Source organism: Fusarium tjaetaba (assembly GCF_013396195.1).
Source record: "Fusarium tjaetaba strain NRRL 66243 chromosome Unknown NRRL66243_c0000163, whole genome shotgun sequence".
Lineage (NCBI taxonomy): Eukaryota > Fungi > Ascomycota > Sordariomycetes > Hypocreales > Nectriaceae > Fusarium > Fusarium tjaetaba.
Window position 1 is genome coordinate 71,877 of NW_023501359.1, and position 15,632 is coordinate 87,508.

The 15,632-nt window shown below is 51.3% G+C and overlaps 3 protein-coding genes across 3 annotated transcripts; 2 read left to right on the forward strand and 1 right to left on the reverse strand.

Annotated features, from left to right (window-relative positions):
• Nucleotides 1-150: 150 nt before the first annotated feature.
• Nucleotides 151-8,481, reverse strand: FTJAE_7913 (uncharacterized protein; the record flags this gene model as incomplete). The annotated part of the gene is made up of 3 exons (XM_037354676.1): nucleotides 151-5,526; nucleotides 5,808-8,370; nucleotides 8,429-8,481. 3 exons carry the CDS (start codon nucleotides 8,479-8,481, stop codon nucleotides 151-153), a joined length of 7,992 nt encoding a protein of 2,663 aa, XP_037205001.1.
• Nucleotides 8,482-11,625: 3,144 nt separating this feature from the next.
• Nucleotides 11,626-12,741, forward strand: FTJAE_7914 (syntaxin 5; the record flags this gene model as incomplete). Its single annotated transcript, XM_037354677.1, has 3 exons — nucleotides 11,626-11,869; nucleotides 11,941-12,640; nucleotides 12,717-12,741. 3 exons carry the CDS (start codon nucleotides 11,626-11,628, stop codon nucleotides 12,739-12,741), a joined length of 969 nt encoding a protein of 322 aa, XP_037205002.1.
• Nucleotides 12,742-13,815: 1,074 nt separating this feature from the next.
• On the forward strand, nucleotides 13,816-14,961 carry FTJAE_7915 (alcohol dehydrogenase; the record flags this gene model as incomplete). The annotated part of the gene is made up of 5 exons (XM_037354678.1): nucleotides 13,816-13,873; nucleotides 13,937-14,202; nucleotides 14,255-14,416; nucleotides 14,467-14,713; nucleotides 14,765-14,961. 5 exons carry the CDS (start codon nucleotides 13,816-13,818, stop codon nucleotides 14,959-14,961), a joined length of 930 nt encoding a protein of 309 aa, XP_037205003.1.
• Nucleotides 14,962-15,632: the final 671 nt, after the last annotated feature.

The following is a 15,632-nucleotide window of genomic DNA, read 5'->3' on the forward strand; positions in this document are numbered from 1 at the left end:
TGGGGGAAGGGCGGCCGTTACAGGTCGACTTATATCGCTGGGTTGACAGTTTAAGAAACAATCTCGAGTAGAGCGGTAGAAGCATGATATATGCCGTGCGTATATGAGTAGGTAGTGCGTGTATAGGTTGATGAATAGGCATTGAGTGGCTTAGCGGTCATTCGCCTCGTTCCAGTCACCCATCTCGGGCATGCCGTAGGGATTCCACTCTTGACCAGGATAACTAGTCGCGCTCATCTGAGGAGGAACCTCTCCATCGGAGTCGGCATTGGGATCGTAGTGAATCTTCTCTTCTTGCGAATCAATTCGCAATGTGCGCTTGCGGGCGTCCTCAGTATCCTCGAGTTCAGCATGGAACGATGGGCCTCTTCTGCTCTTTGGTTCGGGAGGGCCGAGATCACTACCACCTGATGGGGATTGCTTGGGACTGAGCGACACGCCCTGAGACTCCTCTGCTTTAGGTGAGAATCGTGAACTGGTACCATGCGCAGCATGGCCTCCCATGAAATCGCCTCCAGCAAGCACAGGCATGGGAAGACTAGGAGCTTGGGACTTTGAGCTACCGTTCTGCTCTGTGCCTATTCTTGGGGAGACGTGTTGCGCTGATGGAAGAATACCGCCAACTCTGGGACTCCCGCTGTTTCTGCCACTATGGGGACTGTCGCTATTAAACCTCTGCATGTTGGAGGTTCCCTGATGAGTTGCATTGGGATCATTTCTATGAGCGGCATCTGAGCGCTCATGTTCTCCCTCTTGGGTGTGGTCGTGTTCAGGGTTGGCAGCAACCATCGCTTGCAGGTTCAACAGTGAAGGACGAGGCGACGGGGCGTGAACTGGTGTAGGAGAGTGAACCTGAGTAGGTGTCGAGACATGAACAGGGGGTGATTCCTCCCCGTGAACATTTTGTCCTGTTGGGAACCCATATTGCGGACTTTGAGGCTGCGACGAGAACTGAGAATGCTGAGGACTTCTATATGACGAGGGCGTATTTGGGCTTTGGCCAATTGTTCCACCGTGCCATTGGCCAGGATAAGAAGCCTGTCTTTGTTGAGGTGGTGGGAATTGTCCAGCAGGGGAAGGCATCTGAGGTTGCCATTGACCTGAGGGTTGAGGAGGAGACTGGAAATGTCCCTGCTGCTGTGCGGGAGAATGGAAGCGACCCTGATGCTGCATGGGGGACGTGAATTGGCCTTGTTGCATGGGTGGAGATACGAACTGGCCTTGCGGTTGAGCAGGCGATTGGAAGTGGCCTTGCTGTTGGGCAGGAGACTGGAATTGACCATGAGGCTGTGGCGGAGAATGATATTGAGCCTGTGACGACTGTGTCGGCGGGAACTGGCCCTCCATCTGAGGAGACTGATATGGGTGGCCAGGCTGTGGCTGGCTCATACCCTGGGGACCTGAAGCGAAAGCGCCAGAAGAGCTTCGGAACTCTTGCTGTGGCATAACCGGGCTGGTAAACATTGATGAATAACGCTTGGTCTGCGCTTGTCCTATACTCTGGTTGCTGAACTGAGATGACGGTCGAGCAGTTGGCACTTGTCCGAAAGGTTGGCCGCTGACCTGTGAGGATGGGCGGGGAGACTGGGTCTGTCCATGTGGAACTTGACCAGCAAACTGCGGCTGAGGAGCCTGTGGCTGTTGAGGTCGCGAAGCTTGCTGGGTTTGTTGAGGCTGCTGTTGTCGCTGCATAGGCCGCATCTCATGGTTCTGATAAGCCTGCAGATCGGGAATGACCATTGACTGCCGATTCTCCTTGGAACCTCGTTTAAATGCCCCAAGGATCTTGCTTGCAGTCAGCTTGTCGTTCTCGCCTTTTCCTTGACTCGCTGCTGGCTTGCTTGAGACCTGTGCTGACATGCGATTCCTCAAACCCTTCCACTTCGAAGCTCCCGGACTTGCCTGGCGAGCTGGCTGATCGGCAACCTGGGGTTGCTGGAGAGCACCCGAGCCGTCCTTTGGAGGGACTGGAGGGCCTGAACCAGAATGCTGCATCTGCATAGGTGGACGGCCAGGAGAAGTGGCTTGTGGGTATGAGCCTGGCATAGGCTGACCGGCAGATGGCTGGCGGAGATTGGGCTCGTACTGTTGACCCGGAGTGATCTGGTAGCCGCCATGTTGTGGGTTCATCTGAGGGTGTGCCTGTTGTTGAGCATTCACAGGCTGTTGCTGGAATCCAGAAGGAAACTGTTGATGTTGCTGTGGCGGTGACACCCCCATCCTGTCGGCAAAAGTTTGCCGTTGTGGAGAAGTAGACACTGCAGATACGACAGGCGTGTCAGGCTGTGAAAGCTGGGAGGACTGTCGTCTTCCAGCAGCCAAAGTAGTAGTGTTCAGACGAGGACTCTGAGTAGCCATCGACGATACAGACGGCGGGCCAGTCTTGGACATTTGCGACACTGGAGACAAGGGCATGTCACTATCTGATGCACCATGACTAGCCCTATTCTCATGCCTGAAGGACATGTTTGGTGAGTCTGTGACTGGTCGTTGGATACGAGTTCCCTCCTGCTTTGCATGCGCGAGCTTGTCAAGCGACTGTGACGATTGTGACGCATGGTGGAATGACGGCTGAGTTGTTGGGGCCGTGCTTGGAACGTTGAAAGACGTCTGCGTTGTCGGGGCACTTCTGATTGCGGACGCAGCTGGTGAGATCGATCGCATTCTTCCAGCTCGCGCGTCCGGGGCGCTCTGTCCCACGCTGAAAGGTGTCTGTGGAGTCCCATGGCGGCTGGCTTCAGTCACTGATCCGATAGGAGGAGTCCCTGCTGGTGTGGTAGAGCCAAAGCCCAGAGGTGATGGACGTGAGTTGCGGTAGGCAGCTTGAGCGTGCTGGTTATCTCTTATCCCACCAGAAAGAGGTCGGGCAGCTGACATTGGGGATTGTTCCCTAGATATCGACTGCTGATTACCAAATTGGTGAGGTCTTTGAGGTTGGGGACTGGCCAATGGCGGCGCAGAGCCTTGAGGGCTTCCAAGCTGACCGCCTGGAAGTACAGGGCTGGTCAGTTGGGGTCCCGAAGGTCTTCGTCCCTGTGTCTGCAGGGCCGGCGGGTGAGGGGTACCAAGCTGGGAACCAGAAGCGCGGCGATCATAAGGCTGTTGCATCTGGGGTGACGTAGCCTGCTGGGACTCCTTGCTCTTGTGGACGTGTCCCAAAAGGCCGGAGATTAGTCCAGCAGCCGAACCCCGCCTCTTACGGCGCTCGTTAGCATCAACCGGCGGTGTACCTGTTGGAGTCGGAAGCATCTGGTTAAAGGTAGGACCGGCAGTGCTACTTCGCTCAAAGTCTGGATGAGCAGGGCGCTCCAGGGATACTGGTTGCTGAGTTCCCAAGTGACTTGAAATCGGCCTTGAGGAGGTGGGTGTCCCAGGCTTCGACGATGTACCGCTACTAGGCCGATTGAAGACATTTGTCATAGCAGCCTTGGTATTGAATGCCGAGAATCGCTTCTTTGCTGGAGGGGTAGCAGATTGGCTCATCTCGTTGGCCAAGTTCGAAGTAACTGCGCGTGGAGGACCTGCAGGGCGATACTGACCCGAAGCAGGATCGAAGTCAGGGTTGAGCCGAGATCCTCTTCTCTCTTCCGTCGATGTAGCGGGCCTGCTGTCATCTGGACGTGGAGGAGGAGGCATTGAAAGCCGTTCACGGCTCTGCTTACTCCTCAGGCCTAGCATGAAACTGGCTCTCGACTTCTTCTTGTCATGGGTTCCGTCCATCGTCACACTTGAGACGGAAGCCGCATCATGATGCAGGTCAGCGTGCGGTGGCTGAAGTTGCTGCTGTTGTTGCGGAGGATGGAACTGCTGACCGTGGTGATCCACGGGCGTTCTTCGTCGCTCGGTCGAGCTCTTCCTGAAACGGTGCCCAATGTCCTTCAACAACGCCGAGGCCTTTTTAGAACGTCCCCGGTCTTCATTAGTAGTGTCGCCCGTCCCTGTTCTGGTGATGCCCTCCTGAGAAAAACGTCTGATGAACTGAGATCCAGGACCAGGGTGAACATCTTTAGAGCCGCTCGGCTGTCGTTGATGACCAGGGAAGAGACCAGGATAACGATTGGCCGATGAAGGTGGCACTTCAGAAGGCTTTTGCCGTTGATGATGCCTATTAGCCGTAGAACTCGAAGATGGAGAAGGGGGAACGTCTCCAGTTTCCTTGTTGTAGCCGTAGAAAGGATCATTTTGGGACTGTTGTGAACGTTGTGAACGCTGCGAGAGCTGTGAAATTTGCGAGGCATTCGTGCCCGCTCGGTTTCTGTTAACCATATGAAGGGGCTCGGCCAAGTGACTTTCTTCCAACTTCCATTGACCCGATGGTGGGACTGCCTGAGGCTTAGGAGTAACGCGGTGAAGAGGTTCAGACAAGTGGCTTTCCTCCAGTTTCCAGGGACCAGACGGAGGAAGCCTCTGAACGGGGTTGCCTCCCATGAGCTGAGGTGGAAGCAAGGGTAGCGTCGGAGGCTGGTATCCTTGAGTTTGTGGCGGCATAGGCCCGGGTTGGACTGGGTGCATCTGGAATGGATGCTGTGGTCCCCTGGGGGGTGATTGCTGCAGTGAGTGGCGTGGCGATTGTTGTGGAGGGGGTGATTGAGGTTCTGATCCATCCACATCTTTCTTGAGCTTCTCTTCCATGATAGAATCTGTCCCAACCAATGTAGACCCGACCGTAACCTCAGATGTCAGTGTTCCCTGCTGACGAGCAATCTCATCGAAGTCTTCCGGCTCAGCAGTAACATGCTCAGCGATAGGCTGTGTAGTTCTTTGTTCAGTCGCTGTCGATCTCGAGTTTACATCAAAAGTCGACCCTCTTCTGATGGGAGGGAGTCCAACAAAGGAGGAATGGCGCTGAACCATGGCCGAGGGATCGTGTGGTTGAGCCGGACTTTGAGACTGAGGTGCATTTGTCATGGGGGCCTGTGAGATAACCGATGAATAAACAGACGTCGGTTGAGGTGATGGTCCAGCAGGGTCCTCTGGAGGCACCATACGAATACCGCCGCTGGCAGGCGTAGGAGTAGCACCGCCAGACATTGGATTACTGGATGGCATTTGGGTGCTGGAGCCATCCTGAGAATGGCCTTGGTTTGCACGCATGGCTTCTGATTGCTGAAAAGCTTTACCCTTGGCAAGGTCTGTTCCCTTGAAAGGATCCCAAGTGGACTCATCGATGGGAGTTGGAATGTACCATTGCGATCTATCATCATTTTCTTTACTGGCGGGAGCGGAAATAGAAGCAGAGGCAGAGGCAGAGGTAGAAGCAGATGGATCTTGGGAGAGCTGAGGCCCATAGCTCTCGCGTGAAGCAAGTCTCTTACCTGATTCGCCAGTAGATGGCACAGAGCCAAACTGCAGCATGCTAGAAGATTGGGAGGACTGGGTAGCATGATACGACTGGGTCGAAGGCCTCGAGATCACGACGTCTTTCTCGGAGGAGTCATCAGCGCGGGATCTTGTGAGACGATCTAAACCCCACGATGCGCGTCTTTCAGCTTTGAACTTTGTTTGCACCGGAGATGTTGGTTCGCCCTGTCAACCAAAGAAACATTAATAAACACTCTTGTCACATAGCCTGATGGATGGGCAACATCATGATGGATGACAATGCGGGAGGAGAAAAGGGAACAAGCGTCGTAGAATTCCTATCTCATACACCCGTCTCATCATAAGGTAAGGTCAAGAGTGATCATCAGCCCCGAAGTGCATGACGAAAGGAGATTTAATCCAACAATAACCCTGCTCCGAGGGAGAAAAAAAGAGGAAGAAGCCCATCACAACAGGTTCTAAAAAGAGAAGCGTCAGTGAAATACCTTGTCCCCAGTTCCACGCAATTTGCTCTTTCCCTTGCTAAACAATCCCTTGCCCATCTTTCCAGCAGACTGCATGAGTTCCTTGCCCTTGGTTCCAATCTGGTTGCTCGAGTTTCCGAAGCCGCTGGTGCCGGATGGCACGGATCCGCCAAGCCGAGATCGTCCTGGTGGTGGCCCTGTCGTAGGCGAGCTTGCATTAAGATACTGCTGGTAATACGGCTGTTGATTGTGAGAAAGGCTGGGACCTGATGCGTGTCCCTTTTGACTTGTGGTGGGCACCCCGGCTCCGGAGAAGGAGGAAGTTCCGTTCGCGTATTCGGGATGCTCGGTCATCAGATTAGACAGCCAGTTCTCCAGACCCGAGTCCCACGCTTGGTGTGTAGCTAAACCCGCTTCAAACTTGAGGGTCCTTTGAACGGGTGTTGCTAGGCTCATAATATCGCGCCATGGAGTAGTCTGAGGGAACTGACTGGGAGGAAGAGCTTTGGTCGACTTATCCGGAGGTGGCGATGCTGACGTAAGATTTGAAGGTACCTGAGTCAATGATTTATTCTCTGCAACAGATGGACGACGATTGTCAATGGCTCGAGGAGTTGCATCGTCATTTTCGATAGAGACGGGGGAAGGGGGTTCCAACGTAGCTGGCTGCTGACTTGGCGGTAGCGTACTGGCTTTGGAAACTTGATGAGAAATGCCACCAGAAGGCGGGATGACGATTCTCGGAGTCTCGGCATTTTGAGGTGACTCTTTGGTTTGGCTCGCAACATCCAAAGCCTCGTCCTTTGGGGATTGGGCACCCACTGGTGCTAGAGGTGAAGGAGAAGCTGGGCGAGGAGCTTCGTTGTTGAAAGTACCAGAGGGCGGCTCGACAGGGAGAATCTTTGGTGGGGAATCGAAACCAGCCTCCCAAGAGAATCTACGCCGTGGATCAGACTTGGGTGACTCTGGTTGAGCGGTAGGCTGGGTTTCGGTCGACCCCACGGCGCTAGACAGCGGTTGGACAATTGGCTGCTGCTTCTGCTCATGAACTGGAGAGGTCTCAGTCTTGGGCTTCTCTTGGTCCTCTGCTTCGGTCTTCGAATCTTGCCCGGGCTTCTCGTTTGAATCGGCCCAATAGCTATCATAATCGCTAAGGGTATAGCTGCTGTTACGAGTGACACCCCGATCACCTGGTGTCAAAGACTGAGAGTTATCGGGCAGAGGTCGAGACACTGCGGAGCTTGGTGTTGGAGCAATGGGGCTAAGGGACCTCATGATTTCCTCACTCAGGACGTCACTTTCCTTAACAGGTGACGAATTGAAAGTATTCAAAGATCCTTGTGTCAAAGCAGAGTTAGGCTCGTAATTCGATGGAGAGTACTCCGGTTGTCGAGGGTGCAGAGGCTCTGTAGGCGTAATCTTGGAGTCGGTGGCTGATGCAGGCTCTCTAGGCGATGGGAAGAGTCCCTTTGAGTTCGGGCTTGGTGTACGCAGAGGTGGAACAGCTCGAGGATCATTCACAGGGGCAAGAGAGGTACTGCTGTTGGGTCCAGGAGTGCTGGTGTTGTCTTCACTCTCTCTGGGCTTCTCTTCCAAAGTTGCGAGATCTCCGGGGCTATCAGTTGCTTGACTGGGAACTGAAGGTTGGTCTTGCTTGGTCGGGTCTTGGGCAGAGGCAGGACCGCTGGACTTGTTTCCGGAGGAGAAGAAATCAGCGCCAAATACTGACATACGCGCAACATCGGGAAGTTGCGGGCTAACAGATAATCGCTTCCTGTCAATATCAACAGGCGAATGAATCACAGTTTCTTCCTTGTGACTAGCAGGCTCTAGAGGAGCAATGCTATCTAGAGTAGGAGGATCGTGCAACCCCTGAGATCCTAAACCTAGCTCCTCACGCTTCGCGAGAATGGCATCAAAAGTTGGCTGCTTCTGGACCTTATCAATCGCTGGGCCATCTCCTCGACCGTATCCTGGCTGGTTCAGTTCATTGACTGGGGGTGTAGAGTGATCATCGGGTCTGGGTGCGATATTCTCTGTGATGGACAACGGCGACCCGCCCAACTTCCGCTCATCATCTATATGGCGAAAATCGGGTCGGATTGAAGGCGAACCACGAGCAGCGGAACTTGCGGTGCTCTGCGGGGTAGAAGATCGTACGTCGGGCTGTTGGTGATAACTGGGCGCCTTTGAAGATCCAGGACCTGAAGACAAAGGAGCAGGTGATCCGGTTCGCCCTGTAACCGGTGACGAAACATTCTGGGGCTGTTCTGGGTGGCCTGGGTTGGGCACATCCGGATGGTTTGTCTGAAGCTGTAGCGATGGCGCGTTGCTTGAGCTGCGAGAACTGGAAGCGACAGCGGCAGCCAATCTTGGGGAGGGTCCAAATGATTCGGTTCGTTGTCCTACCGGTCGGAGACCTGTTGTTACTCGAGGAACCGGGGGAGGCGGCGGTGGCTCGTCATCCTCGAACTCGTCGGCGCCCCAATCGTCACCATCGTAATTCTGAGTCGGCGCTTGGACCCATTTCCTCGTCTTGGTACGGTTGACGTTGACCTGATATCCTCCAGGCGTTTGGGGCGATCTAGAAGCGATTGCGGATTAACAGAGAGAAACTTTAGGTATCTGCGAAGGATAATTACAATGGAGATTGCGACTGCCCTTGCGCGTAAGGGTTATTATAAGTCCCATCCATGTCGTGTTTGGGATTTTTAGCCAAACTCGACTATCGAAGCATTCTTGGACGACCTCGTGATGCCTGATGGAAATCCAGCGGTCGGCGGCGTTGGCAACAGTAGAACTGGGAGGACGTGGCAATAGGATTAGGTGTACCGGGCTATTTATCGGGTTCGGCGATGAAGATCGGCGGCGGAGAAAGTAATGCGTCGGTAGGTGACTGACGGTTGGTCAAGATTGACAAAGAGCTTAAAATACAAGGTCTGCAAGCCAAGAAACACAAACAGCAAAAAGGATCAATACAACAAGAAGAAGAATGAGATCAAGGGAGCAGAGCAAAGAAGGTTATGGCAAAACAGCAGATGCCAACGACACAGCTTGTGAATGATGGCGACAAGATGGTGATAGAAACAAGGAGGCGGAGTTACGTTTCTGGTGGTGGTCGGGAGTGAGCGCGAATGCGAATGAATGAATGAATCTAGTGAATGAATGGTGCGGTCAGGCACTTTTGTCACCTTTGGCCTAGTGCTATGCCGCCCGCCGCTGTGGTAGCCCGTTGGAGATTGGATGACGGAGGTGGATGGGGCACTTCAGGCGGTTGCTGTTCTAAAGACTGGGGGCTGCAGACAACTTGAACCACTAATAAAGGAAGACAAGGAACCGAATACAGAGGAGCATCAAGATACCCCAGTTTGCCCAGCCTCGTTGAAACCCAAGAAATGAAAGATCACTGCGAGGATTACATATTACGACGTTTATTTTTTCATGGAAGCCGTTGCACGTTATCATCCAATACAGGGGATGACTAGTCTACCTCGAAGCGACAAAAAAAGAAACCGAAATGGGTCGATCGATGGAATGAAATTACCAGCGGAGTCAACCCAGCGTTAGAATGATTAGAGCTTTATTATTAGGTCTCTGTCTAGGGGAGGAAAGAAAACACAGGAACTTGATCCTAAACGACAAAAAGACTTAGGTAACATAGCCTAACCTTAGGATAACTTTTGCTGAGTTTATTTTGACACCCCCTATTAAGGTTCGCTGTTTTCTTGCCCCCCGAGATCTGTCTTCACTGGCACAGATTTACGAGATCGTCTGCTAATAGAACTTGGGTGGACTTCCGTCACTTCACTTCGCGTTAGTGCACGGAATGGACGTTTATAGAGCAAGTAATTAAAATCCACGTTGATAATTATCCCAATTAACCTTGGAGACATGGATCAAGAACTGGCCATTGCTATTTTTGACATATCCTTGCTTTTCATCCTGGGGAAACGGTTTATTGTTCTACGCCTCGGGATATCAGACAAAGAAGAAACGAGCTTCAAATCTGTCGAGTCAAGATACCCATGAGCTCGCGTGTCCTTCTGTGTTAGGCCCCCTCCGATGTTGCACATAGGGTACTGTAATTATTCTTGGAGCCTTGGAGATTGATCGAAGAGTAAAGAGTTTACTGTTTGGTCAAGGGGGGCTTAGTGCCTCGGTCCTCGTCACCTATCCACTAGGATGAACCCTTTTGACACCTCGTGATAACTTTACCTAGGTCTGCGGCACTGGCCTCAACATCACGAACTGCGAACCCATTGCATAACAAGTGGCTTTCTTGGCCCCTTATATCTCCTCATTGCTGTATCATGTATGTGAGATTTACACAGCATTCAGCGCAAATGTCACACGTAAACACGGATTCCAAGTTGCACACGCACACGTGCGACCATGGATGTGAATGAAGAGACAGCAGCGCCTTTATTACATTGCTTTTGATAGGACAGGTGACGTCGACTATGACACGTCTTTTAGGGTACCAGGATTTCGAGTGCCGACCATGAAACGGCTGTGAATTGCTGAGCTAGGTAACCACCAATTCTTCCAGTGGCCGTCTTGAGTCTGTGCAACGGTGCAGATTTCTGTTATTGCGTGTCTAGCAAAGAAATCCAATGGTAGAACGGTCACAGGTAAGGGGTTCAATGCCGTCATTCCCGCCCACCCTAGGCTCCACTTCATTGCAGAATAAGATGATTGGATCTGATATACGAGAGAAAGTTAAGACTGGAGCTAGCTATAAAGAAGCCACGGAGATGGAGTTTTGATACGAAGAAATAGTAGCAATTGTAGGCTTAGTGGTGAACTTTACGAGCTGGTAGAGACTTCTAATGAGAGTATGTATGCAGTTGTCGTCTAGATCACTAAGATGATTGATTGAGCATTGCAGAACCCCTTACTATGGGTTCAATACACTACTCCATGTACGAAGCATCTCAAATACTAAATAGAGTAATAAATACTCCGTATATGCAGTCTGCATTAGAACCATCGTGATAACTCACGATATACAACCTTCGACTCTCCGTTGATATGCAGGTGATGATTGTGATAGTGCTTGCCAGTCTCAAAAGAAATACATGTTCAAGACATATCCATACTTATCTATTAGAGAAAGGATTCATTGCCTTCTCGGGTCAATGTATTCTTTGCTGATGCTATAGCCAGAATATCTTCTCAAATACCGACATCAGACTCAGCCACATGTAAAGCCACATATCTAATAACAGTCTGGTAAAAGAGCCAGCGTGGCGGATCAGACACTCACTGAACCTACCCCTGCCCCTCGGCCAGACTGGACCAGTCTGGAACAAGCCAAACGACACGACACGTTCCCCAATCATTCAATCAGTCCAATCTCCTTTCAGACGCAGCGACAACCAATTCAAATCAAACCTCATTTGTCTCTGGCATTCTTTGTTGCGCATCTACGGTACCGTTTAACTTAGCTCTCTCTACCTTAACTAGCCTTTTTCTCCATTTCGTACCACTCCCGAGGCTTCGCGACACTTTAATTCTCTCTTACACATCGCATTCTCGACCAAACTCCTTCGATTCGAAGTACTCCTTTCTAATTATCCTGCTATTCTGTCGTCCGCGTCACCCCTCGACGTTCCGTTTCGCCTGCGCTGCCAACCGAGACCTGATCCGGACCCTTCCACATCGACGTTCGACACTCGCAAATCGACACATCTCCAGTGAAACACAAGTCGCATAGGTGGCATATTTATCGCTGCTCTCTATCACATCGATCCCCACGACTCTTTTCGAGACACGAAACCGCGCTGGCCGCAGTCTGACATCTCGGCTTTTATCCTTAACCCCTCTTAATTTGGCCACCATGGCTGTCGCATCTATTCAAGACCGAACCTCCGAGTTCAAGTCGGTACTCGCCCAGGCACAGCGAAAACAATCCTCCTCAAAAGTCAGCTCTCAGCGCCGGTCTCTATTGACTGATGCGCAAAAAGATGCCGCCAACGGTCATGCTGGAGGTCCTCCAAGACGATCCGAGTTCGCCCGGAAGGCTGCTGAAATTGGACGTGGCATCTCTGCGACTATGGGCAAGTTGGAAAAGCTAGCTCAATGTGAGTACTGTCTGCCAATCTTGGCGACGCGAGTGCCCGGCGTAGTTGATAGTTCTAACCTCAAGAAACAGTGGCGAAGCGACGAACACTTTTCGACGACCGTCCTGTGGAAATCAACGAGCTTACTTTCGTCATCAAGCAAGATCTCTCGTCTCTGAACCAGCAAATTGGAGCTCTTCAAACACTCACCAAGCAACAACACCCCAAGGCCGATCAGGAGGGCGAGCACAACAAGAATGTCGTCTACCTACTACAAGGCAAGCTCACTGACGTCTCGGTCAACTTCAAGGATGTTCTTGAGGCCAGAACCAAGAACATCCAGGCATCGCGATCAAGAACAGAGAACTTCATCTCCTCTGTGTCGCAACATGCTCAACCATCGATTCAACAGTCGGCTTCCCCTCTCTACGGAACACCAGCTCGCAACTCACCCGCACCGGGAGCTCAAGATACACTGTCTCTCAACCCCGTCGGTGATCAACAGCTGCTGATGATGGAAGAGGCACAGCCTTCCAATACATATATCCAACAACGAGGCGAAGCGATTGAGGCTATCGAGAAGACCATTGGCGAACTTGGCAGCATTTTTGGACAACTAGCTACCATGGTTTCGGAACAGAGCGAGATGATCCAGCGCATTGACGCCAACACAGAGGACGTGGTCGATAATGTTGAAGGAGCCCAGCGAGAACTCCTCAAATACTGGAACCGAGTATCAAGCAACAGAATGTTGATTGCCAAGATGTTTGGAACGCTAATGATTTTCTTCCTGTAAGTTCACCTTTTGTCTCCAGGACATTACCCAGACTACGGCCAAGGGTGATTAGCAGTTACTGACAAACTGTAGGATCTGGGTTCTTGTTTCGGGCTAAACCTTGACGACGAAACGCAACACAAGACACAATACACGAGAAAAAGAGGTGGGCGCGGAAAAACTTGGACCAAGGAAGGGAGTTTAAACGGCACATGTTTTGTTGTAATGGAGTACTATTCGATAGGTGCACTTCTTTTCCATATGTACGTATGTTTGTACCTTATACTTTGTAGTCGTTTTTTTCTTTAGAGATGGATTGGAACGACGCAGCATAGAGGGAAAGGGTCTTGCAGGAAGACTCTCTTCGATGGCTCATGTTGGGGGTTTCAGGATTAATAATGAATCAGTAGATCCTCAATGGCATAGACTTACATACTGAGTGACAGAGTATCAGGCATTTCCGTGAACAGAGTGAAATTGTTCGTGATTGGTCTCATGGCTTCTGATACTTGGCTTCAGAGGCAACCCCCACGCTGATGGGAATGGTATATCACGGGCCAGGATATGTGATATAGCCGGTATAGCATCATCAGTACAGGATATATAAAGAGGCAGAGTCGGCCATCGGCCCTTCAGCTTTTCCTACACACTTTTCAAGCATAATCTCAAGTGTAGATATTTCCCGGCATTCTCAGAAAGGACAGCAATTCCATAAACAGCGTCTTTCAACCTTTGGGGGCATCGTCGGCCGGAGTTCTCACCGACCTCTCTTCCACTCCAAGTTAGCCTCAACTCACCATCTCAAGGCCTCGGAGCAACCCCACCCCGAGAAATCTCCATCGATCAGCGCTTTTCCGTGTAAAATGCACCCCAAACCTGCTCTAAGAGGCAAAAATGCCCCTCGAGCTCGGTGACATGCCTAGCGCTTTGGCGGGGTTCACCCCGCAAAGATGAGCGTGTACATTGGGGGGGCGGGCTTTGTTTTATCGAAGAATAAGGTGCTGTAATAGAGTAGGTAGCTCGGTAGATCAAGCTACGTAGGCATGAGGGGCATTGGGCCATGTTCATGATGTGGCAGCGGTTTATAACCTGCACGTCTCCCGCTTCTGTACGAGCTTCTTCTCTTGTGTTTCGTTCTAGATCTCTCTCATCTTCTTCCTTACGATACCCCTTCTCTTACAAAATTCACACAATGGCTCCCTCTTCCTTCAAGCTCAACACTGGCCAGGAGATTCCTGCCCTTGGTCTCGGTGCGTTGTTTTCACATGTTTCGACCCTCAAGAGTTCAATTGACTGATTTCCGTTGCTTGTAGGTACCTGGCAGTCTCCCGCTGGCGAGGTCGAGAAGGCCGTCGCATACGCCCTCAAGGACGGTTACAAGCTGATCGACTGTGCCTACTGCTACGGAAACGAAGAGGAGGTTGGTGCTGGTCTCAAGGCTGCTTTCGAGGCCGGTGTCAAGCGTGAGGATATCTTTGTTGTCACCAAGGTCTGGGCTACATACAACACCCGACCTGAGCTTGGTCTCGACAAGAGCTTGAAGGCCCTTGGTCTTGACTACGTTGATCTCTTCCTTGTGGTAAGTTACTAGTTAGAATATCTCTCGAGTTTGTATGCTAAATCGGTCTCAGCACTGGCCTCTTCTCCTCAACCCCGAGGGAAACGACGACAAGTTCCCCAAGAAGGCTGATGGTTCCCGAGATGTCATCCGAGACTACAACCACGTCGATGGCTGGAAGCTCATGGAGAAGCTCCCCGCTACTGGCAAGACACGTGGTGTCGGTGTCTGCAACGTAAGTACTCACGTGTCCAATTCACCAATCTCAGCTAACACTCGCTATAGTACAGCAAGAAGTACCTCGAGGAGCTTCTGCCTCATGCCACTATCATCCCCGCGGTTAACCAGATCGAGAACCACCCCAGCCTCCCTCAGCAGGAGATTGTCGACTTCTGCAAGGAGAAGGGCATTCACATTGAGGCTTATAGTCCCTTTGGCAGCACTGGTGGCCCCGTCATGACTGCTGAGCCCGTTGTCAAGATTGCTGAGAAGAAGGGTGTCTCTGCCTCTACTGTCCTCCTCAGCTACCATGGTATGTCACATGAACTTGTTCGCGAAAATTATAATGCTAAAAATGTTGCAGTCGCCCGTGGAAGCACTGTCCTCGCCAAGTCCGTCACCCCCGAGCGTATAACCGCCAACAAGACCATTGTCGACCTTGACGACGAGGACATGAAGGCTCTGAACGACTACTCCGAGGACCTTGTCAAGAAGGGTGAGGTCAAGCGATATGTCTACCCTCCTTTCGGAATCGACTTTGGTTTCCCCGACAAGTCATGAATCAAAGGTCGGCTATAGTTATATGATATTGGGACAAAGATGAGATACGATGAAAAGCGGCACTGAATGATATTGCATCTATAATAGACCAGGAGCTCAAATTAGCTTCATGAATAGAAAAAGTGAAACTCATGAATATTCGACGTTTCTTCGTGTGCTAGTGCTTGCATTTAAGTGTCGTTGCCATGATGCTTCGAGAACCATATCATAGGGACGTGCCATAGGATGCTCTATAACTTTCATATTGGACGATGGCCTTGGGGGAGTTGTATGTTCACCAATCACAAAGCTCCTTAATAAGATACAAAGAAATAACCAGTTTTTGGACGTGTAGAAAGTCACATATTAGCACTCCAGGCCAGACTCACTGACACGGCATCGCAGTTTGGCAGATCCCAATCGTAGGTAGTCCAAACTCACTACCATAACTCTCCGCTCAAACTTCGACTCTCCAAGCTCACCAGATCACAGTAGCATCAAGTAAAACTGCTTCTGTACTAGCTTTATCCAACTATTCATCATTCTTTCATCAGACACAATAATATGAACATGTTTTCGAGACTCTTTCGGCACCTGCAGCGCCTCCAGTTCTCAGACTACTACCACCTGCTGATGCTCGACTGGGCGGCCAGTACCCTTCCTATGGGGGGGAGAAGACTTAGAACCTTAAT